Source organism: Notolepis coatsorum, assembly GCF_963971535.1.
Source record: "Notolepis coatsorum genome assembly, chromosome: 16".
In the NCBI taxonomy this organism is placed as follows: Eukaryota; Metazoa; Chordata; class Actinopteri; order Aulopiformes; family Paralepididae; genus Notolepis; species Notolepis coatsorum.
This window is the reverse complement of record NC_140180.1, coordinates 61,201,408-61,226,703: the sequence shown is the minus strand read 5'-3', so window position 1 is coordinate 61,226,703 and position 25,296 is coordinate 61,201,408. Positions and strand designations below refer to the sequence as shown.

General features: G+C 43.9%; 1 protein-coding gene across 1 annotated transcript in view; it reads right to left on the bottom strand.

Annotated features, from left to right (window-relative positions):
• Nucleotides 1-24,788, bottom strand: part of atp11c (ATPase phospholipid transporting 11C (ATP11C blood group)) — a gene marked incomplete at its 3' end in the record, with an annotated part of 134,149 nt that extends 109,361 nt beyond the window's left edge. The window contains exon 1 of the mRNA XM_084331815.1: nucleotides 24,302-24,788. Coding sequence (XP_084187941.1) covers nucleotides 24,302-24,328 — 27 coding nt within the window. The 5' untranslated portion in view covers nucleotides 24,329-24,788. The remainder of the gene's footprint in view (nucleotides 1-24,301) is intronic.
• Nucleotides 24,789-25,296: the final 508 nt, after the last annotated feature.

Genomic DNA, 25,296 nt, shown 5'->3' with positions numbered 1-25,296 from the left:
ACGGTATGAATTTGCGCTAAGGTATGGATTTTGACTATACCTTGTGACCGGTAGAGCAACACAGTGTGGAGGGAGGGGGCTGCCAGGAGCAGAGCCAACGCCAGCCCGCCGAGACAGGGCTCCACAGTGCGACTATTTCACTCGGATTACCCCCTAAAAATAGATATGTGTGAACTGGAAAAATTATTTAGGAGCACAGAGGCTTTGCGTAGTGGGCGTGTCAACGCGCAATTGTCATTTCAATAAAAAAATAATAGACACGGAACAGAGCGGACCTTCAATTCTAGAAGCAAACACGCTCTTCAGCCCTGCGTTGCACACAGCTGTGTGACAACTTCTCTCGCGAGTCGCGCAGTTTCTATGTGTAATGTAAACTCTGCGACGGATCCAATGGTCAACATGCTTTGCATCCTCGCCATTCTGGAATCTTAAGTAATGTTAAATGTTGATGTAGCCTCAGAAAGCTAACGTTAGCTCTACTCCTAGCAGCTCTCTCTCTCGCTCTCTCTCTCTCCCCCCTCCCTCTCTCTCTCTCTCTGCTAACAATCCTGATCGATTCTTGAACCCATTTCATTCCAAAGGAATATATTGATGGACATTAGCTATAGTTAGGGATGTCCCGATCAAATTTTTTTGCTCCCAATCCGATCCCGATACCGATCTTTCCCGATCAGATAAATTTTATTTTTATATATATATATATATATATATTTTTTTGTATCCCAATTTCTCACATTACATTCACCCTGACTGTTGACGTTATCCAGGTGAAAAGTTAACTTCATTCAAGCGAGGCATTGCAATCCTTGACATAAATCATTTTGATGTATAATTAAATAAAAGGAAATCGGATTGGATCGGGACATCCCTAGCTATAGTATATAGCTCAGCAGCTGTAACAGAATACTTTTTTATTTTTATTATTTATGTTTCAACAATGACAAAAAAAGCCAGCGGTGGACCGACATAGCAAACGATGTCACTGTTTACTTGTGTAAGGACATGGTTCCTTTTCAAACTGTCGATCGAAAGGGCTTTAAAGACATGGTCAAAACACGATCCAAGATATGCGTTACCTGCTATGACCTATGAACTATGACCTCTGCCAGTGGGTCTTGGACTTCCTGACGGGCAGACCCCAGGTGGTGAGAGCAGGCAACTGCACCTCCTCATCCATCACCCTCAACATAGGGGCCCCCCAGGGCTGTGTTCTGAGTCCCCTCCTCTACTCCCTGTACACACACGACTGTGTGGCTCAGCGGAGTAGCAACACAATCATCAAATTTGCCGACGACACAGTGGTAGTGGGCCTGATCTCTGCCAACGACGAGAGGGCCTACCTGGAAGAGGTCAAGGTCCTGGCGGGATGGTGCCAGGAAAACAGCCTCTCCCTGAACGTCAGCAAAACAAAGGAGATGATTGTGGACTTCAGGAGGTCAGGGGTCAAGGACTACAGCCCCCTCAGCATCGACGGGGCACCGGTTGAGAGAGTCAACAGCTTTAAGTACCTCGGAGCCTACATATCCGAGGACTTGACATGGACCACACACATTGACAGTGTTGTGAAGAAGGCACGACAACGCCTCTACTTCCTCAGGCGCCTAAGGAAGTTCCAAGTCAGTCAGAAGATCCTTAAGAACTTCTACTCATGTACAATAGAGAGCATCCTGACTGGCAACATCACCTCCTGGTTTGGGAATAGCACTGCACAAGACCAAAGCAGACTACAAAGAGTGACACGTTCAGCCGAACGCACAATCGGAGGGGGGCTCCCCACCCTCCAGAACATTTACAACAAGCGGTGCAGGGGGAAGGCTAAGAGAATTATTAAGGACTCGAGCCACCCGAACAACTGCCTCTTTGAACTGCTGCGGTCAGGCAAGCGATACCGGAGTCTCAAGGCGAGCACAGAAAGACTCAGAAGAAGCTTCTATCCCCAGGCCATCAGGCTGCTTAACGAACAATGAACACTACACAACAACAACCATCAAACGCACATAGCACACACATCCACACGCACACACTCACTTTAAACAAACACACTGTAGCACCCACTCCCCACACTTTATAGCACACACTCACTTTAAACAAACACACTGTAGCACCCACTCCCCACACTTTATATTTATTGATGAAGGATTGCACTACAACTCGTACACCTTACTGTAAATTGTACCTAAATTGTACCTAATCCCATTTCTGCATTTCAGCTTTGCACTATATAATATTGTACATTAGTACACTGCATAGTATTGTATATTATATGGTAACTCAGTTACGTCTATTCTGCATTGAACATTGTACATATGTCTATACTGAACACTGTGACCTCATTTTCTACTTCTAATTTACATGCTATACTATGTTATTTGATACTATCTTGTCTAGCACAGTCTCTGGAGCGTAACAGTAAGAAGCATTTTGTATGAAAGTATTCTGTACTTCTGTATGACAACTATTAAAGAAACTTGAAACTTGCCTGCAGAAAAGGTTTTGCATTTTTCTATTGCAGTTTTGCACAATAAATGTTCTTAAAATACCTCTGTACTATGTGAAATATGTCCTAGTAATACAAGAATACAGTAATAGCTGCCAGTGTTTTACCCCTTCAGAAGCATGTATAGACATTTTAAGATAAGTTAATATACCGTGATATATACCGTTACCGTCTACGCTTCAAATTATACCGCGATATAAATTTTAGACCATACCGTCCAGCCCTAGTGTGATGGCGGCTGCTGAGTCTCTGAGGAATTTGGAGCAGCGTTTCCGTTAGAACATATTCGTGCCGGTCTGAGTGTCCTGCAAGATTTCTATCCCCGGACATATTCCTGAAATTCCGGTCAGAGTTTTAAACAGCAGTCTGTTATAATCACATTTTTATGAGCTAACGAATTCCGTTATATTGGACATTTGTATTAATTACATCAAGCGAAGAATGAGAAATTGATTTGCAGAATCAAATTACTATCTCTCGCCTCCCAAGTTAGTGCGATACGCTGATCCAGCATCAAGCTCCCGCGCAGCAGCTGTCACACGCACCCCCAAATGAATCTCGAGTCGACATCGCTTCACCTCGTTGTATCAGACACGTCACACATATCATAATGTTCAACTTCACACACAGCAAACTGTAGTTGATCATCACATTGCCTCGTTTGCAGAGAGCGAGAGGACGAGCCACATGCTCGTAATGCGTTTGTTGATTTCATTATAGCCTACATTTAGTTATAATCAATTATATGCATTACTATGTGACACGGCAGTCAACCAACAGTTGCATATGATTAAAAAATGTCAACACTTACTCACCCCGTCTCGTTCTGCCTATCCGTTTTGTACATGCGAGGCTGCGAGAACAGCGGGTCGTCTGGTTGGTTCGACTTTGATAGATCCCCATTGCATTGGAACAGGTGGACTTCTGCGAGGCTCGCAACGGTAGCAGCAGACTGGGGATGCTCTTTGTGGTTCAATCAATAAAGTGTACTTTGTGTACGTTCAATCAATGTTATCTCTCGTACATCATAGACGCTAGACTACTAGACTATAATGTCGTACCTCAGCCAGGAGAATTTAACTTTCCACTCGGGCCACCGCCTGAACGCTCGACATTTGTTTATTTTCCGCGGGAGCATCGGCGGTCTCTGTGACTTCAGAAGACTCATCTTCGTTGTCAATGTCATTATTATTAGACCTGCTTGTGCTTGGTTTCATGAAATATTTGTTAAGTTTAGCTTGTTTGGCCATCTCTCTCTCTCGCTCGTATAGCTGTTTGTCGAGACAGGCTCAAAAAAAGAAAAAAAAAGATTCACATCCGAGCGGCGCCATCCGCGCTTTATTAGAGCGAAGCACAATGAAACAAATGTAATGATTGTTTCGTTCATCGCATAGGCTATTTAATTTTAGCCTATTTTAATACAATTCAAATAATAAAATTGTGCTTAGAGGAATTATTTTCACCGGACATTATGACCGGAGAAATTTAAATATTCGGACTTCAACATATTTTGCCAGTCAAATACCGGTAATTACCGGCTAACGGAAACGCTGCTTTGGAGGGGATGTTGTCATGGCCAGTGGCCTTTGTTAGGTTAGAGGGCGCTCAGTTTTTTTAGTACCTCATCTGTTGTTAACATTTCCAGTTTGAAGTCGTCTTTGCGGACCCCTAGGTTTTTGTAGTATGCTACTATGTGTTCTACCCCATAATGCCCTGAGTGGGAGGGTAGTTTATTAACCAGTGTTGTGGCTATGTTTGTAAAGAATATGTTTAGGTATTTGGCCACATCAAGTTTGTCTGTGATGAGTGTTTTCTGTCTTTATGTTTATGTTTGTAAATCTGGTTTAGGTTTTTGCTGCAGCCTAGTTGTTGAGTAATTTCCAAAGTTTGCGGGGTTTGTCATTGATGATTTTTTTTTTGCGGTTTTGATCATGATGTTTACGTCATTTCTTAGTCTGTTTATTTAAGTTTTTAGTTCAACCACGTGGACTTGGAGTTCACTGTTTGAGCTTTTGGTAAGCTTTGTCTGATTTTTATGATCCGTGACACCACTAGTAGTTTTGGGGGCCTACTACCCCCCCCTGAAAAAAATCCTAGGGGAAACATTGGGAGCCACTTGTAGTATAGTTTAGCCCATATGCAGCTCCATATTGGACTGTGTTTCTAATTCAGGCAAGTCCACCTTAGTTTCCAGTAGGGATGCCCCGATCGATCGGCCACCGATCGTTATCGGCCGATATTCAGTATAAATATGCGATCGGTGATCATGTTTTATTTTCACGATCGTCAAACCCGATCACTCGCTGTTGCTGAGTTCTGTCTCAGACACCGGTGGTGCGGCGTCTGCTCTCGAGTCCAGCCCCTCCCGCACGCATGTAAACACGGGTCTAGTCTAGTGAGACACGGGAGGACGGCGTGTCGTGTCGGCGTCTCCCTGAGCTAACGTTAGCTTAGCTACCGTTACAAAATGACCCAGTCAACTATTCACTTTTAGTTTAATGATGAGGCATTGTCTAACCGAACGGTATCTAGCCGGCCAGCTACCGATAGCTCCTGACATCAACAAACGCCGGCTCTAGCAAGTATAGTAGGTAGGTATGATACCTGTTAACTGTTAGCTGTTAGCTCACGTTAGCGCAAGTTAGTTCACTGTTAAAAACGAAATGTCCCATTGAACTAAATAATTCACTGAGGCGTTGTATTAACGTTATATATCCGGCTAGCAGTAGCTACAGATAGCTCCTGATATCAATGTCTTATAACACTGATTCGATGCGTATTCGAGCTGAGGACTTGCTGAGCACAGTTAAGTAACGTTATACCAATAGGGTCCAGGTGCAGCGCCGGAGAATCCTGGCCGTAGCTCGAGGCTACTCGAGTATAGGTCCAGCTGCAGCTCCGGAGAATCCTGGCTGTAGCTGGAGGCTACTAGAGTACACACAGACAGTGGAGCTTGTTGCGTGGTGGCGATGTCTCGCAGATAATACAAGTACAAGTCTAATTATATAATATATATATTTTATAAAAAAAAGAAAAAAAAGTGTATATAAAATAAAATTTAATTTCTTTTAATCAAAAACGATCGGTATCGGCCGATATGGCTCACGACGATCGGTGATCGGTATCGGTGGCAAAAAACGTGATCGGGGCATCCCTAGTTTCCAGCATTACTACAGCCTCAAGACTCTTATGACTAGTTGCTACTGTAATAATAATAACCTTGATCCATATCATGTTATTGGCTTAACATGATGCATGGCCAAGTTTTGAAAGCAACAGACAGCAGCCAATATCAAGTTTGGCAAGGATAGAAATTGGCAAATGGCTGGAAATCAATGTGGTCATGATAGATGATAGCAGGCTATAAGGAACTAAAGTATGATGAAACATGCTGTTGCTCATTATTGATGGCTAAACTGCCAGTGCCTACCAAGATTGCTTCATCTTGCTTATCTATCCATCACAGCTTTACATATTCATTTGACAGCTAGGACTGAACAATTAATCGAAATATTTGCGGGAGGTACAATATTTGTTAAAGGCTAAATGTTTGACAAAATGTCATTCAAAGTGAAGTACTGTGGTGCTGCAGAGATCTCCCAGCTGACAAATCGTGTTCTAGTACAGACTTAAGAAAACATTTGGTACAGATCCCCACAAACATCACACCATGATCATTTTTATTAGAATAATAACGCAAAAATGACCATTCCCTCCAATAACTGAATGATATCGCAATTGCAACATCAATTAAAATAATCGATTGCAATTCGATATTTTTTCCCCAAATCATTCAGCGTTGAGCAGACAGGCGTCATAGGGAGAGGAAATGGCCAAACCATGAGACATGCTCTCACTCAGCAATCACATTACTATGAATAAATCCAACTATCAGAATAGACTACTAACAGCTAACAGCCAACAGCATTATGGCACAGTCTAGAGCAGGCAGGGCTCCTGCATTTTGCGACCAAAACTCAGAGCTGTGCGACTGGATGTTTTCCCTTGTCGCACTGGTGCTCCCAGCAGGTCTGTCTGTCCGTGTGTGTGTGTGTGTGTTTAGTAGGCTTGGGCGGTATGACGGTATTAAGGTATACCGGGGTATTTAGAAATACCGACGGTATTGATTTTCAATACCGTCAAAATCAGAGTTTGGTTTAAGTTTCTATTTCCACTGAAACGGAGTTTATACAGGGACGGCATTGGGTTTCGGTTTCCATTAGTGAAACAGAGTTAACTTTCGAGTTGGTTGAAGTGCGTGCACACACACACACAGCACGGCCAGCAGAGGGCAGGGGAGGCGGTCCGTATTTCCCCACACAGATGTGCGTCACACTAACCTACCTGTATGCATTTCCTCTAACTCTGAGCAGCTGCTAAAGCTTAAGCAATAATAATATTAATAATATGATGTTATTGAACGATGAAGCGTCGAAGTTAACCACCGTCACGCCAGCCCACGATGAGCTCCCTGACCACAGAAGAGCTAAACTTGCACACACTGTCGCATTTGGACAATTAAAGGACTGCAGTCTGTTTGGATTTAAGCAAGACCCTCGCGCCATGAGTCGACTCGCCACCAGTGACTTCATCCAGCATAACGAGACTACGAGAGACGGAGGCACTTCTTTGGGAATGTAATATAAAACGGGGTGAGTGAGTGTTGACATTTCTTAATCCTAATGCAACTGGCTCACGTTGATACATGGTGCCGGGCTGCCGGCCGGGCTAACTAGCTACCGTTAGCTCACGTCGATACCTGGATGGTGCCGGCAGGCGGCAGTGTCTACCTTCTGCGAGATTTGTTTACCTCAAGGTTGAAGAAAGTGCACTTTCAGGTTGAAAGAACGGCCCTAATCTCAACGTGTTTCAATATAAGCAAGCGTTATGTATGGTGATTAGGGATGGGTACCGAATTCGGTACTTTTGAGGTACCGAACCGAAACACGTCGGTACTACCGAGTATCGAATCAAGTGAGAAACAAAAAAAAAAAAAAAAAAAAAATTTATTAATTTCTTTTTTTACTTTTTTTTTTAACTTTTTTTTCTTCATGTCAACGTTCACACGCACAATATATGCTTACCTAGGATTTGACTTGATTCAACAACAAAGCAGTCGGAGCAATGACAAGCCGAAAACTGTCAAAATTGTAGTTATTTGAAGTTTGGATTTTTTTTTTTACGACTGAGGTAGGTAAATTAAATTTCTTGAGACTAAAGTACCGAAAAAAGGTACCGTTGGGTACCGGTATCGATTCACAGGTACCGGTTCAAATGTGAAAGGTACCCATCCCTAATGGTGATAATAACGAGTATATTGTTAGCTGCGCTTACCCCCCCCCCCCCCCCCCCGCTGATGATAATGAATGAAAGTCATACCGTCATATACCGTGCACCGGGGTATTAGGTCATGAAGGTATAACGGTGTGAAAAAAAGCATACCGCCCAGGCCTAGTGTTTAGCGTATTTTTCCCTGTGGCCATGTGCGTAAAAAAATAAAAATATCTGCCTTTGATTGGCTATAACACGTGCATTATGCAAAGACCAAGCCAGATCTGCCTCTGATTGGCTCTGATCATCACCCTGCCATTATTATTCGCTGAATGACGGGATAAACAAAAAAGCCATGTGAGCATCAATTTTCCGAATTGAACCGATTAAAAAAGCACAGCGTCTCATACTGGTTTCATAATACACCGTTTCCGAATGGACGTTTGGATTAAACAAAGTGTATGCAGTGATGCTTTCCCAGGGGAACACAAGCTGCTTAACGTTACACAGGTAAGTCATGCACGTTAATTAAGCTATGTAACGTTAGAGCGCAGCCCTTTAGCTTTAGCTAACGTTAAGATAGCAGGAGCTGTGGGCCAACAAAGCTGTTTCAACAAATGTATTCACAAAATGGATTATCATTCAAACGTTATTCAAGCCTCCCGTGACCAGTAAGTAGTTACTACTACTCAACCGCAGAACTGTGCACTATGTGCCTAAACTTTGCTAGTCAAGACTCGACAGTACGCTGGGTTGAGGCACGGACGGAAGAGGCAATTTTTCTAAATAAAATACCCGAAAGACTATTAGTGGTTACTTCCTGGTCTATAGAGAGGTGTAGTGGTTACATGATTGCTGTTTCCGGCCGGTCCATCATCTTGAAAACACAATTTGCCCATTGCCCATTTCTAAATCGTCTCGTTTAAAGCATCAACATTTGCATGGTGTACCTCACTCAGTGGCATGGGTGTTGGCTAAACACAAGAAGCCATTCTCTGATGCATACATAATAAAATAATGTATGACTGAAGTGATGGAGACCATGTTTGAAGGCAAACAAAAGCAAATCCTCCTCAGATAGCACAGCTACCAGAATAACTGAAATACTGGCTGATGATTTGATTAAACAGCTTTGTGATAGAATAAAGAAAAATGCACAGTCAAGTGCATTTCCATAGCTGTGGATGAGAGAGTCCACTGACACCACTGAGAATGCTCAGTTGCTGGTGTTTGTGAGGTTTTAGTGAGTTTGTGAGAAGATTGGATCAGTTGTACTTTTTTTTGGAATACTTGAAACCCTTTTTTTTGTGGAATATTTAATGCGGCCCAGCCTCACCCAGACTCTACCTCCAGCGGCCCCCAGGTCAATTGAGTTTGAGACCCCTGGTCAATTGAGTTTGAGACCCCTGGTCTAGAGCAGGGGGGGGGGTCGCCAGATGATTAAAAAAAAAAAAAAAATCTAAAAATAAAAAATTTATGCAGTCAGGCCACTGAACTTAGAAGCAGGCCAGGCCAGTGTTTCTAGTTGCACCAGCGCAATAGTTAGATAACCTAGGTGGGGAACAACCAGGAGATCACTGCAACTCACACAAGTTGGAGAACTATCTCTCTCTCTCTCTTGCTCTCACACACACACACAAAGGGAGCCGCATGTGATTGGTGGAGGCGGGACCCTTACAAAAAAATGCTAATCATTGACACATGCACATGGATATATGTAATAATCCCCCCCAGGAAAAATCTAATTTGCATTTAATATATTGCAAATATATGCCATCACACACACTGGCATTTAAAGGGTTAGAATTATCAAATGAATATGTGGTGTTATGATCAAGGCTGAAGTTGAATAAAAGATTGTATTTTTTATCAATAAAAAAAAACTGAAAATCCATACAAATCTGTTGTTGCTAATCATACATATGCTAGCCTGTTTTTTAACAATAATTTGTGATGCCATCACAAACACTGGCATTTAAAGGGTACAAATAAAAAATGTCCTGCACCAGAATGCAGGGAAATAAATGAAGTCTTTGTAACAAAAAAAATCCTGGTGGGGGACCCCCAGACCCCCCGCTTAAAAAGTGGCCTGATTGGGGCTATATTTCGCACTATATTTCTTGGCCTGAATGATTTCCCCAGTCCGGCCCTTGTTAAAAGCCTCAAATGCTTATTAATGTGTGTGCGTTTGAACGTTTGCATGTTTCAACCATACATTTCAATTTATATAAAAAAAAAATATATATATATATATATATATATATATATATTATAAAAAAAATCCTCCTATAATAGTGGGGGTCGCGGCTCTCTGACACCGTTGTTTGGGGGTCGCGGCCTGAAAAGTTTGGGAACCCCTGGTCTAGAGCATGTAAAGCAAAGCTATTACCCCGCAATCACAACTAGAACAGGTGCTGCCCCGGTGGCCTGTGGTATAGTAAAGGCAAAGGCCATGCATACCATGTGCGGGGCCACAGGGTCAGTAGCGGCGTTGAGTAATAATAGTCCAACTTGAACCGAGGGCCGATCCCAAGGAGGCTGTTGTTGAGGGGCAAAGGCTCATTGTTCTAGCGGTGTCTCAGGCCGCAGCTGCGTGCGCCAGACACAGGGCGTACTGTACTGGAGCATGGCCTGGTACTGGCCTACATTACACCCAGTGTCCCTCCACGCTGGGGGGGGGAGGGAAAGCTCATCTAGGAGATGGCTCTGGGAGACAAACCGCAGCCTCGTCCTCCGTCATCCTCTCTCCTCCCAAGACGAGGCGGTGACGGATGTTGTATCGACTGCTTTTCATCCCTGTGAATCTGTGATGTGATAACAGGTGGCCATAAGCTAGAATGTCTTAGTTAAAAATACAAATAAAAATGTATCCACCTATAATGTACCTTCTGTGTAGGATGCAGTTTATTTCATTTTTAAATTTAGATTTGCTGCGTATTTCCAGTGTAAAAAAGCAACGTGGACAGCACTGACGCTGCACGCCACAGACACACGGTGACAATGAGTAATGAGGGGCAATGGAAAAATAAGACTGGTGCCATCTAGCTAGAAACAGGAAATGTGTAAGCTCTTTACACAACGCTGAGCAAGGTCCGACCGTGGCCCAGCGTGTACTTCGGGGCTCTTTGTTCCTCAAATGTAGATAATCTTCCTCAAATAATAAACAAACAAAAAAGAAAAACCCTACTACATGTGAATCCTCCCTCATCTTATATACTTACCTAAAAAGTTATTTTGTAACTAGTTTACGGTCTTGAGGTTAAAAAATAAATAAATAAAGCACTAAGTTGGTTTAACAAGTTCATGTTTCTACACACACCCCCCCAGCCGGAGCTTAAAACTCAGACCTATGGCCTAGTAGCAGGCCAGGGAGCTTACTGGTGGAAGGTATGACATGAGTGAATCCTTCCCCTAGGGTCTTAGGAAGAAAATCTCCACACTTCATATTTAAAGACCAGGAAAAGTGAGCATATTTTGAGCTGCACTAGTCACTTTTTAATCTATAATTAAAGAGACTTTAAAATAGCATGGCCATTACGCCAGTATGGTTTGCAGAGCCAAGTGCACATATACCATGAAAAACATGTGAAAGGGGCGAGGGGTGGTGAGTAGGGGATCGGGTTGAGAGCAACAGCATCTGAAAAAAAGTCGCCGGGTCCGGTGCCTGGATGAGGCTGCTGGAATCATCCAAATCCTCCTCTGGTTTTGCATGTAGTGTATCGCCGTGGCTGAACTCATCTGCTGGACAGCACAGCGGCGCTCATCCTACCGCCACGTGTAGCGGAGGGAGTCCTCCTGTACAGTGCATGATGTTACTGCTGACGAGCTTGAAAAAAATCTGGATCTCAGCTGCAGCACTTGTGATGACATTATCCTTTATAATGCACCAAGCTATACAGCCTGTGATTGCTATTCAATTAATTATCCTAAGACGTTGCATATTGACCGGCCTAATGACTACAATCAATGTGGCTCCTTCCTCCCTCTGTTCTATGACCATGGTTGATTTGGGGCAGGCCGCTCGACGCACCTTTCCTCCCAGTCAATCGTTCGTGACCACAGTTTTTTAAAAAGACTCATTTTTCTCCCCCCGGCTGAGTAATGCCGCCTGCCAAGGCAGGAGTTTGCCGCGGAGGTAATCATTGTAGGTTGTTGTGGGTGGGCTGCTGGTGTGTGTGCATTTGAGTGTGTGTGTGAGAGTGTGTGAGTGCGTCAGCCGGGGTACTTGTTAAATCTTTGTAAGGAGGTTGCATTTCTTCTCTACTGTGTCAGCACTAGTTTCAGGTGGTAAAGGAAAGTGACAACGAAAAACTGGAATGACAAAATACTTTGTCATTTCCCCCCCACCCACAGACTCTCTCTCACCCGACTCAAGACACACACGCATACTCTCTCTCTCACCCGACTCACAGACACACATTAGGGGTGGGAATCGCCAGACCTCACGATACGATACTATTGCGATACTTGCGTCACGATACGATAGTATCGCGATACTAAATATATCGCGATACCAGGGTTTCCGTTAGAAAAAATTGTTGCCGGCCTCAGTGTCCGGTAGAATGAGAGAAATTCCGGTCAGAGTTTATTGAGCTTAAAAACAATTGATAGGCAAAAGAATGACAACAAAACAAAAGAATGACATCATCAAGGCATGTAGATTTATAATATTTTTACTTAAAACTAGGCTACTTTTGCGTATAAAGTCATTATATTCCAAATAAAATAAGTCCTGAGACTCGTGCTGCTGCCGACTTTAAATCAAATAGGTGTCTGTGGGCAGTCGCCCGACATTAATAAACAACAGTCTGTTATAATCACATTTTTATGAGCTAACGAATTCCGTTATATTGGACATTTGTATTAATTATATCAAGCGAAGAACTGAGAAATTTGGCAGAGAGACGGCAACATTATCGTGGGTTTGCGTGACGACTCTCTCTCTCTCCACCTCCCAATGACTTATTTGCGAGAGTATGTCGATGCAGAGCAGCAGATTCAGCTGTTATTGGCTCTTTTCTGGGGACCGCACAGCAGCGCACCCCACCCAACATTGAATTGAAAATGGCTGAATTGGAGTACTGCTGGAGTACTGCATTGTGCTGCTGCTGCTCCGGCTCTGCAGCTTCACAAAAGTTCGCACACCCAGCACTAAGCTCTCGCTGACAACGTCGTTGTCATTATTAGAAGCAACGATGAAACAAATGTAATGATTGTTTCGTTCATCGCATAGGCTATTTAATTTTAGCCTATTTTAATACAATTCAAATAATCAAATTGTGCTTAGACTCAGGGAATTATTTTCACCGGACATTAAGACCGGAGAGATTAAATATGTCGGACTTCAACAGATTTTGCCGGTCAAATACCGGTAATTACCGGCTAACGGAAACGCTGCGCGATACGCTGAGTATTGCGAATTCTTTCTTTTTCTTTTTTTTTTAATCACATTTTTTTTATAACTTTTTTTCAACTGCAAACTTTTGCAAAGTTAATCTTTGTCAACATGTTTTATCTAATAAAAAGTTCAGTCTGTTCATCTCACTTCAATCATTTTTATTGCAGAACATGGTATTTTATCAAGCAGACAGATGTAAACACTGTAATCTGTGTTGCATGTAACTGACAAACTGAACTGTTTGTATTACAGTCATATTCCAACTTAACTGAATGCACATGTGTGTGTGGACTACTGTACTATTACAGGTATTGAAATGAACAATGCAACTTCCTTATACAAAAAAAAATAAAATAAAAAATTATGAATAATTAAATATCGATACTTGGCGTCCCTGTATCGCCACGCAAAGTATCGCGATACTACTACGTATCGATTTTCCCCCCACCCCTAACATACATACTCTCTCTCTCACCTGACTCAAGACAGATGCGCATCTGAAGACAACAACCCCCCCACACACACACACCTCAGCATTCTCTTCACATCTCACTGTGAATGCTCTGGGTAATACTGGCACTGGAGCATGGCTCTCTGGGTAATACTGGCACTGGAGCATGGCTCTCTGGGTAATACTGGCACTGGAGCATGGCTCTCTGGGTAATACTGGCACTGGAGCATGGCTCTCTGGGTAATACTGGCACTGGAGCATGGCTCTCTGGGTAATACTGGCACTGGAGCATGGCTCTCTGGGTAATACTGGCGCTGGAGCATGGCTCTCTGGGTAATACTGGCACTGGAGCATGGCTCTCTGGGTAATACTGGCACTGGAGCATGGCTCTTTGGGTAATACTGGCGCTGGAGCATGGCTCTCTGGGTAATACTGGCACTGGAGCATGGCTCTCTGGGTAATACTGGCACTGGAGCATGGCTCTCTGGGTAATACTGGAGCATGGCTCTCTGGGTAATACTGGCACTGGAGCATGGCTCTCTGGGTAATACTGGAGCATGGCGCTCTGGGTAATACTGGGGCATGGCGCTCTGGGTAATACTGGCGCTGGAGCATGGCTCTCTGGGTAATACTGGCACTGGAGCATGGCTCTCTGGGTAATACTGGCACTGGAGCATGGCTCTCTGGGTAATACTGGCGCTGGAGCATGGCTCTCTGGGTAATACTGGAGCTGGAGCATGGCTCTCTGGGTAATACTGGAGCATGGCGCTCTGGGTAATACTGGCGCTGGAGCATGGCTCTCTGTGTAATACTGGAGCTGGAGCATGGCTCTCAGTGGGTAATACTGGAGCATGGCGCTCTGGGTAATACTGGCGCTGGAGCATGGCTCTCTGGGTAATACTGGCACTGGAGCATGGCTCTCTGGGTAATACTGGCACTGGAGCATGGCTCTCTGGGTAATACTGGCACTGGAGCATGGCTCTCTGGGTAATACTGGCACTGGAGCATGGCTCTCTGGGTAATACTGGCACTGGAGCATGGCTCTCTGGGATACTGGCGCTGGAGCATGGCTCTCTGGGTAATACTGGCGCTGGAGCGCAGCCCCCGACAATCAGCGGATGAGCCTTTATAAATATATGGATGATGACGAGAGTGCGGTTTAAGTGCCGTGATCATGGCGCACGGATTCGCAAGTCAGAAGGGGAGGAGCACTGTGGAGGAGGATTTAAAATAAATGAAGCCACCTGAATTATTTAGAGGTACAAACTCTAGATGGAAAACTGACACAAAAAGCAATGATGCATCCGTGGTCACCCGACATAACCCCTGCCACTCCACCCCACATAACCCCTGTCACTCCACATAACCCCTGTCACTCCACCCCACATAACCCCTGTCACTCCACATCACATAACCCCTGTCACCCGACATAACCCCTGTCACTCCACCCCACATAACCCCTGTCACTCCACCCCACATAACCCCTGTCACTCCACCCCACATAACCCCTGTCACTCCACCCCACATAACCCCTGGCTGTCACTCCACCCCACATAACCCCTGTCACCCGACATAACCCCTGGCAGCCCACATAACCCCTGTCACTCCACCCCACATAACCCCTGGCTGTCACTCCAGCCCACATAACCCCTGTCACTCCACCCGACATAACCCCTGTCACTCCACCCCACATAACCCCTGTCACTCCACCCCGCATAACCCCTGTCACTCCACCCCGCATAACCCCTGTCACTCCACCCCACATAACCTCTGTCACTCCACCCCGCATAACCCGTCACTCCACATAACCCCTGTCACTCCACGCCACATAACCCGTCACTCCACATAACCCCTGCCACTCCAACCCACATAACACCCACCACCGCACATAATCCCTGCCACTCCTAGCCACATACCCCCACCCCACCTAACCCCTGCCACTCCTACCCACATAACCCCACCACCCCACCCCACATTGCCACTGCCAGTCTGAGACTGTCTGTCCATTATGATAGTGTGAGGGTGTGAAGAGACTCCGCTGCCTTGTCTCCAGTCACGCAGGTCTTCCTGGGCTCCATCAGCCCTTCCCCATCAGCTACCTCACCTACAGCTAGTCGTTCATCCCCCTCCACTGCCGCGCCCCCACCCCGTCTACTAAATGTATTTATTATCCTGCTGTGTCGTGCAGATGAGCTCCACTGGCTGGGATTTCATTACTGGCCAGAGAGCGGGAGGAGAGAGAGAGAGCGGGAGAAGAGAGAGAAGAGAGAAGTCGGAGTAAGCACTTCTGTCCGCCAGCCAGTTCACGGCACAAGACTAATGGCGGCAAAGCGGAGCGCGGCTCTAATCAATACGCAGCTCTCTTGATGAAACAGGCTGATAAATCACATGGCCTCACGAGCCTTGTATGGTCTGTGGCCTCCAGGTGCCCTCTTATCCCCCCCCACACCCAACGTCCCACCAGGAGGCCCTCACTCTGAACCTGTCATCGACTGACAACAGGTTATGGATGTTACATTTTTGCGTTATGGATGTTACACGTCGGAAATAGACAAAAAACACTATCAAAAATGTGTGTTGTTAAGTCCGATTATGACCCCTTTGTTTGATTTAAATCAGAAGTATTTTATGACTCCTTGTTTGATTAAAATCCAACATATTTCCAGACACAACTTTTTCACACATTGTTGGTCTAGGCAGAGCAGTGTCCACGTTAGCCTACTGCTAATCGGCTGCTGTCGGCCATCTCCCCCTCGCGTCTGCTCAGCCTACATGTGTATTTGTTATTGTTTTGCCGAGTATCGTGACAAGAAACCCACCCCAAAAAACACAGAAACCCCAAATGAAACCAAACAGAAAGTAAATTAGTATTATTCCAGGGACGACATTTCAAGACAGGCCCAAGGAATGAAGGATGCAGTGACCATAAGAGAAGGAGTCAAGCAGAGGGTTCAGAAATGCCACATGTCCATGTCCCTTATGGAGGCTTACCGCTGCACTTCCAACCAAAGAGGACAAGTCCTGGGTCAGTTTTGATCAGATTCGTGAACACCTCAATCCTCACATGGATAACAGAGGGAGATACCATTTCTCTGAACCAGTTCAGGCAGAGTGAATTGGACTTGATTTTTTATAACTTTCTTTTTCATGGTGAGGTTGACATTTTCATGGAATTGCTCCAAAACACATTTTCTGATTTAACCGATATTAATATTGCTGTTCTCTGTATAGAAAACACTTTATGTTAATCAAATAAAGAGCTATTTTCCAAAAACTTTTTGTAATATATTTTCAGACGTGACTGATATTTTGAAACTATTTAAGACCAAAAAAAAAATATTATTTTTATTTTGTGCGTGTGATTTTTGTGATGTCACAGTATGATGTCATAATAGAACATTCTAGAACATTTGTGATGTCACAGTATGATGTCATAATCAAACATTCTAGAACATTTGTGATGTCACAGTATGATGTCATAATCGAACATTCTAGAACATTTGTGTTCTATATAGGTTCAACATCTGGGAATGGAAGGTCTGGACTGGGAGGTGTATAGCGAATTGGCTGAGGGGGCTGAGAGGGACAAAGCAGCCCAGAATAAGATCGCAGGGGGCAAGGAGGGTCCCGCGGAGGGGGGCTCAGACAGGAAGTAGCAGCATTAGCTGCACTCCAATGGACAATGTAGTTGATGACGGGGTCCAGTAGAAGAAGAAGAAGAGCCCATAAAAAGAATTGCGGAGGGCAGTAATACGCCACAATGCGTCCACACTGCCGGAAATTCAAATAAGAAGAAGAAGAATGTGAAAGGTATTGAAAGAGAGTGAAATCTTTTATAAAAGTCTGGTAGAGTTGGGAGTCTCTTCCTTGATTCCTTCTCTCTTAAATCTTTCTTTGGCATGGATAATGAGAACCACCAGCTGATCACAGAGTCAGTGCTGACATTTCTGCACGCGTCAGAGTTGTATCAGAGGATATAACGTTATTGTATTTATTAGTATTGGACAGGCAAGAGGAGCAGAGAAGAAGGAGATAGAGTCGATAGTAATGTGTTTTGAAGATGAGAAGAAGAAGAGGGTAAACAATCAAAAGTTGATTTACCAGAGGCCTAACTATGGAAACCATACCACTAGCGTAGTATAAGAACTGAGGAGGGCAGTAATACGCCTGCGGGAAATTCAGAAGAAGAAAAAGAAGAAAAAGAAAAAGAAGAAAAAGAAAAAGAAAAAGAAAAAGAAAAAGAAAAAGAAAAAAGAAAAGAAAAAGAAAAAGAAAAAGAAAAAGAAAAAGAAAAAGAAAAAGAAAAAGAAAAAGAAGAAAAAGAAAAAGAAAAAGAAAAAGAAAAAGAAAAAGAAAAAGAAAAAGAAAAAGAAGAAAAAGAAAAAGAAAAAGAAAAAGAAAAAGAAAAAGAAAAAGAAAAAGAAAAAGAAAAAGAAAAAGAAAAAGAAGAAGAAGAAGAAGAAGAAGAAGAAGAAGAAGAAGAAGAAGAAGAAGAAGAAGAAGAAGAAGAAGAAGAAGAAGAAGAAGAAGAAGAAGAAGAAGAAGAAGAAGAAGAAGAAGAAGAAGAAGAAGAAGAAGAAGAAGAAGAAGAAGAAGAAGAAGAAGAAGAAGAAGAACTCATCAAAAGAACTGCGGAGGGCAGTAATACGCCACGATGAGTCTACACTGCCGGAAATTCTAAAGAAGATGAAGAAGCATTTCCTGGCATTTTTTCAGACTACAACATGAATCCAGACTGGTTTGACCTTCAAAATGGTCCACCGAAGTCAAACACATGTAGGTAAAGCCCTATTTTTGATAGTGTTTTTTTGTATATTTCAGACGTGTAACATCCATAACGCAAAAATGTAACATCCATAACGGCACTTTTTTGTGATTCATTCCTTGAGAGGAAATGCCAGGTTTTCCTGAATGTGCTTTTTGGGTACCTCAAACCCTTCCCTACAAAGTGATAGTAAACATGTTATTCTTTGAAAAAGATGTTCACAGAGTTTTCATCATGTGTTCAGTGAGTCCGAAAAGCTTGTCAATTTCCGTAACATCCATAACGCTGTGTATTTTGTCACTTATCTCAAAATCCAAAAGGTTAAAACATTTCTTACTGCAGGCTCATCTTTATCTCAATAAGTAACTAAAATGTGTAAATTATACTTCCAATTCAAATCGATGCCTTGTCAATGTTAAGTTAAGTTTCCAATGTTGACAATGTAACATCCATAACGCTGGAATTTCCCAATACTGGCATTTCCATAACGCTTTGCTGCCGCCCATTCAGTCCACACTAGTAGCAGCTGCAGCTTTCATCTCTACAGTATATTTTCAAAAACATGAGGAAAAAAAGGAGTGCTGAGAATGAACGCACTTTTGAACGCCGTTATACAGCGCTGAGAATGAACGCGTTCTCAATTATGTTCATTTAGCGGATATACAGTACGTTCAGTTCACGTTCGCCCAAAATACAAACGCGTTCATGAACGATCGTTCATTGAACGTGTTCAGGTACATCACTGTCTATATATCGCCCAGCCCTAGTTTGAGTGTGAGTGCGATATATCGCCCAGCCCTAGTGTGAGTGTGTCGGCTGTCCCCGAAGCCTGTTTTTGGGATTCGAACTTCGTCAGGGTTTTTCGAACGGACGTTCGAACCTTCATTTTTAATTAAAAAATGTTTTTAAATAAAAATGTATATAAATATCCTCAAACTAAATCCTCAATTTGAATAAAGTGATTAATCTGATTAAATTAGTCTTTTCTTTTTTATTAAATCAACTTTCGAGCCCCAGACCCAGCCCAGGGAGAAGCCCCAGCCCAACTTTCTTTATTGAATATAACTCATCAGTTTTAATACTATAATATTAGTGTAGCGGCCTAATCTTTTCTGCAACTGTGAAGAAAAACCCCATTGGTTTTTAGGGGGGAATTTTTATTTTTTTATTTTTTTATTAAAATACAAATTTTATTTAAAAAATTTAATTCGAATGTTGATTTAGAATTCAAATGCCAACGTAACGAATGAAGGTTCGAACCTAGAGTGTGTGTGAGTGCTCACAGACATTCTTGGCCAACCCGAGGAGCAGGTTCGTGATGCCCAGGGGGCTCAGACACACTGTTTGACATGCACACCTGCAGCGGCCTGATACAAAACAAAGTCCCCTGCCAGGCAGGCGGTCCTGCTTATTAGCGCGTGGGTCACAACAGAGTGGCCAGGCAGCATGGCTGAGACAAGGCGGGCCCCAGTGGCGTCAGTGTGAGACTGTCCACCTGCACAAAGATGGGCAGACTGAAAAGAGAGGAGGGCTAGAGGAGGAGGAAGCTGGGCTAGAGGGTGAAGAACTGGGGAGATTAGAATGGGGGGGGGGGGGGGGGGGGGGCGCTGCACCCGGAGGGGGTCTGAGAGCACTCAGAGGAACAGAAAACATGGCTGAAACTTTTGAAAGTACCTTGAGACTTCGCTCAACACCACTCCATTACACAGACCTCAAACTGTAACAGAATATAAAAATTGTATGGTGTGTGGAGGGGTGAGAACTGAAGTACAGGAAGGCTCTCATCCTCACAGAAGATTTTTAGCACGACTCCTAACTCAAAGTCCAAATCCTTGCACCACATCACCGCAGTCCTAAAAAGAGCTTCGCCCCCTCCCTATCTCACTGACCTCCTCTTCCCCTACCAGCCCTCTGTCCCTCAGATCCACCTCATCTTCCCTCTACCCCCCCCCCCCCATTTCAGAGTACAATACTTGCTGAGAAACTGTGATGCATTAGGGCATTAGGCCATGGGGGGGAGGGGGTGCAAAAAGATATACAAATACATGATATTCTGGTTTTATCGGGTATCACAGTAGCCAAAAAGCTGATCGCATCACGCTGGTTTCAACCGGAAAAAATGTGCCGTAAAGTTTGGTTTCTTACATATCTCGATGTAATTTACAATGAAATATCTACAGCAAGAATTCTGGGTCTCAATGAATCCAAAATGTCAATGTGGTTAGAAGTGGTGGAGAGAATAAAAGCTAGCTTATAATGGTAGTGTCTGGTTAGGTGCGAGGGATAGTGGAGGTACTTCTCAAGGTGGGGTCCGGGAGGGGGGGGTTCGAGCTGAGCATATGTGTGTAGGTTTTTTTTAGATAACAGGTATTAGGGGTATATCTTATATAAGACAACTAACTAAAATGTGATCTCATTGGATGTGCCCTGACAATTAATGCTTGTATATCTTATCGTGTGTTGTCATGTTTGTTTATATGTTTGTTTAAAAAATAATAAAAAAATAAAATACAAAAAATACATGATATTCTATCATTTTTGGCATAGATTCTTTTTTCATCAATCGGGTTAAATAGCCTGAGAACCGGAAATAGAAATCTTTACTTGTTTCACTTTGTTTACCATTCTGTCTTTGCTTGACTCAGTAGGGGAACCACTGAATTAAACTACCACACTGATATTGACGAGAATCTAGCTTCAATGTCTTCTAAAAGATGAAAACTACGTTGTTCAGTTTATAGTGTAAGCCGCCCGCCACGTTGAAATGGCGTCAGATAACTACATCTCAGAAAAGTCTGAGTTGAGAGACCAACCAACCTGGAACTCCGACTTCAAAGGCCGTTTCACTGCATTCTTCCTAGTAGGAGGTTGTATTCTTCCTAGTTCCCACTTCAATTAAATCCACCCTATGCTTAGACCTAGCAGGGATGCCCAACCTACACTATGCTTGACCGCATTACGATATGGTTGGGAGAAGAATACCACAGAAGTCAGATGACTACCAAACTATTTTATTGTCGTTGTCATGAGAATACCTTGGTTGTACAGACTTTGTAATATTCACTCAACCATTTGTAAAGGGCAATGTCGCAGCACTCCTTGCATGTGGCTTTTCCTCAAACTGAGCAACGTATTCTTTTCATGCGACTGGCTGCTGTTGCAGATGACCTGCCACGTGACAATTCAGTTATTTGACTAGTAACTTTGATGAAGGAAACTTTGGAGAAAGAAACCCCTCATTTTGGTGTAATACAGGTGTCAGTCATGGTGCTTTTTTATTCAAAAGGGTATATTTTGATATTTCATATTGATGATGGTATAGTACACACATATAAATCACCAGTACAATTTCAAAACTGTGCAACAGAGAACTGGACCTCGTAAAGTTGCACTGTTCACAAAAGAAGCCTCTCCATAGCTTAGAGGAATCTCGTCTGTGGCGTGTCTGTCTGTCCTTCCTTCCTTAGCATATCTCAAGAATCGTTCAACCAATCAGCTTCACGCTTGGCAGGTGTATTGCTGAGGACCCAGCAGTGTGGAATTTGGTGCCATTTGGCCAGATGGTAGCACTATAACAATGATCGATTTCACATTTAGTGCGTGTATCGCTGAAGACCCAAGTAAGTGCTGTGTTAAATGAGAAGTTGATTGGATGTGCGGTTCTGGAGAACGCTGCAAGCAGCACTTCCGGGAACCAAGCAATCGGCCCATTCTGAATGAGCACACGTTCCCAATGGCCACGTTTGGAACGTGCACTGCACTATATAACTATAAAAGAAGGAATCTCTACATCTCTGCATGTTGTTGTTGAAAACGGGTCCAATGCATCTAACATGCTTTGCATCCTCACCATCCCTGTAGCGTAGCCTAAGTCATAGTAAAACCCTAAACTAATGTTGACTAAGCTGGCCCCAAAACAGTAACCCTGGAGCCGCTCACAGTGGAGCAGTCCTCTGGGTGACTTTACTTTCATTTTCAGTTCTCTCTCTCATAGTTGAGCTGCTCTGAAAAAGAAACGGCCATGCCACGAACGGGCACTGCACTAGTTTAGTTAAACAAACGCACTGATTTAACAGAGCTACAAGATAAAGCGGAAACTTCTCATTGTCACCCAGTAGGCGCAGACCTGCCGGTCACCACAGAACAGGAAAAGCAGTGGAGCGCTTTCATGTGTCCCCCCTGCAGTCATGGCAGGGGCTTCCACAACGAACACTATCACATTTCCGCCAGGCTCCATCTCGCACAGATCACGCTGCTGCCTTCAAGGGCATGAGAAAACATCAAAGGCAACTGTGTGATTTTGCATCCCTGTCAAGAGCATTACAACCTCTGGAGCCCCCCCACCTCCCCCCGACTAACCCCACTAGTCGTCCCACAGCCATCTTTAATGACTTCCCAAAGACACACTCAAGGTTTAGCAGCACAGTAGTGCATCACAGTGGAAGTCAAGTGAGGCTCGTGGAGCCTCTACAGAGTCCCTCTGGCATGTGCAGCCTCTCCCTCACTCTCTGCACGATGCACACCTCCCCTGGGCTGAGGACGGAGAAGTGGTAGGCAGAACGCCAGACCCTGAGAGAACGGCACAATGTGCATCAATGACAGTATAGCTGGCCGCTCGGCACAAAATAGTATTTACAGCTCACACCAAAGAGAAATTACAGGAGCAAACGGCTCCAGAAGCAGGAAAATCCGCTGACCTGGCAACACTTGGAGAGAGAGGCCAGGGAGAAGGGTCAGGTGGTATAATTATTATATTGCTTCTCACCGTTCAATGTCGGTATCTATACTGCTCATGTTGACTCTGGTGCATTCAACCTACTAGTGACAACAGGTTATTGGATCGCAGGAAGACTATAAAAAGGCAGTGAAGATGGTTCAGGGTTCATAAACAGCCCGTTGTTGTGACAGTCTGTGGGTAGTGACTCTACCATCAACTACCAATGATTTAATGGCTATAAAATCTGTAAGGAGGCAATGAAATGAATGGCTGAACTTCACTGACAAGATGGGCAGTGGACTGATGAGTCATGGCGTTTGCTGCCAGGAGGGATAATGTTGCCAAAGTAGCAACTTTTACACATTTGACAAACCCATTGGTTGAGTATAAGGGTCGAGCAGTAGCCAACAATTAGTGAAAACTACTTTATGCTGGAAAAACCAGTCCAATTAGCAAAGCTTTCACATCACAAATCATGGAGAAGGTTGGGAGAAGCAGCTTACGCAAGTGCCTAACATTACTACACAGGGCCTCTGGCTACACAGGTGGGTGATGAATGAATGAAAACTTTATTTAACAGATTGCAGAATGGGTACAATACAGTACGGCTCAATACACACAATTGTTAAGGGCATGCAGACCTGAAAAAGACGTTTGTCTTGTTTCCATCAGGGTCCCCCTCCCCCATCACCTCCATCATCTACATTCTACAAGTAAACTTTATGGAAATTCTCTCTGAATTGCAAAATATAGCCAGGTTAGCTAGCAAGCAAGCACATCTGCCATGCCTATGGCTGAAAGGAACTTAAGGTACAACTACTTGTCATGAAAGGCAACATGGTTGAGTTAGCTAGTTATCAGCAGCTGCAATGAAGTGAAGTGAATCAATTCAGGTTATTAGTGTTCTCCAGCTGTGAAGGACCTGGAGGCAGAGTTTGTTAAGAGTTTCTCCTCCTGAGCATGTTTTCCCCCAACAGTCATTCAAAAGGAAATACTGGCGTTGGTAATGACAATCTTAGCTATAAAATACTCGAGCCTGGCTGGAAGCCTGTCTTTCTTGCAAAAAATGTGTTTTCTACTTTTGCAGCAGCAAATGAGCCTGGCTGGCTTCCAGGCTCATAATAAGGAAGCCCATAGTATTATTAAAACAGCAGCTAGCTGAAGCAGCAGGGTACCACAGGCTGCCAGGCTGCCACACATACCCAGCGGTTCAGTCGTCTCCGTAGCATCTTCTTGTTTCTGGTCTTCTTTGATTGCTGAAGATACCGATGATGAACTCTCCCGATTCAACCGCCGCCTAACGTCACACTAGGCTCCGTTTAAGCTGGAACAACTTTACATGTATACGAGTTAACTCGCTAGCTTCCCCCAGCTATCTATTTTCTACTCTAGTCCTAGCTATATGGAATGCCGCAGCGATGCTACATTTTTTCCATTTCGTTTGAATTCGATCTCTCCTAACCATTCGCATTCTCTCTCCCCGCTGGATGTTTGTCAGCGTTGCGGTGTCGCTCCTAGTCGCGCTGCTTCCTCCTCTCGCTGCTCAAGGCTATAATAGTCCGTGACATTCTGTCCGGTGCCCTGTTGCTGCTGAGAGACTCGTGCAAATCATTCGTCGCACGCGAGTCAACTGGCCTCCTCGGTCACTCGAAAACTGCGACCGATACATAAAAGTTACTTCAATTTCGATTCCCTACACTAACTACACACAGGTCGCTGCTTCACCCCCCCAGTCAAACAATTTCCACTCTGGTAGCAAGCAACCAGCAGCAAACCCACACCACCAAGCGTTCCCACGTTCACAAGCTCCGCCCGGCGAAGGTGCGGCGAGTTGAGCTCGTAGTGGCTTGTGGGTACTGTAGTCCGAATTTAAACTACATTTGAATGCCTTGATGTCTAAATATTTTCTTTGAATAAAATCTAGGCTACGTCGGTACATGTACATCCCATACACTTTGGTGGGCTGAGACAGACAGACAGACAGATATATATACATAATTATACATTTAGTCATTTAGCTGACGCTTTTATCCAAAGCGACTTACAAGTTCTGTAACACAAGTCATCAGGAAGGGCACAACTCTATCAGCTGAGTAACAATGTTCATCAAAGTGTTGAGTGCATATCTGTCTGTATATATATATATACTTCGTTATAACTTGGACACCAAAAGCGGCATCAAACAAGCTTTGATGAC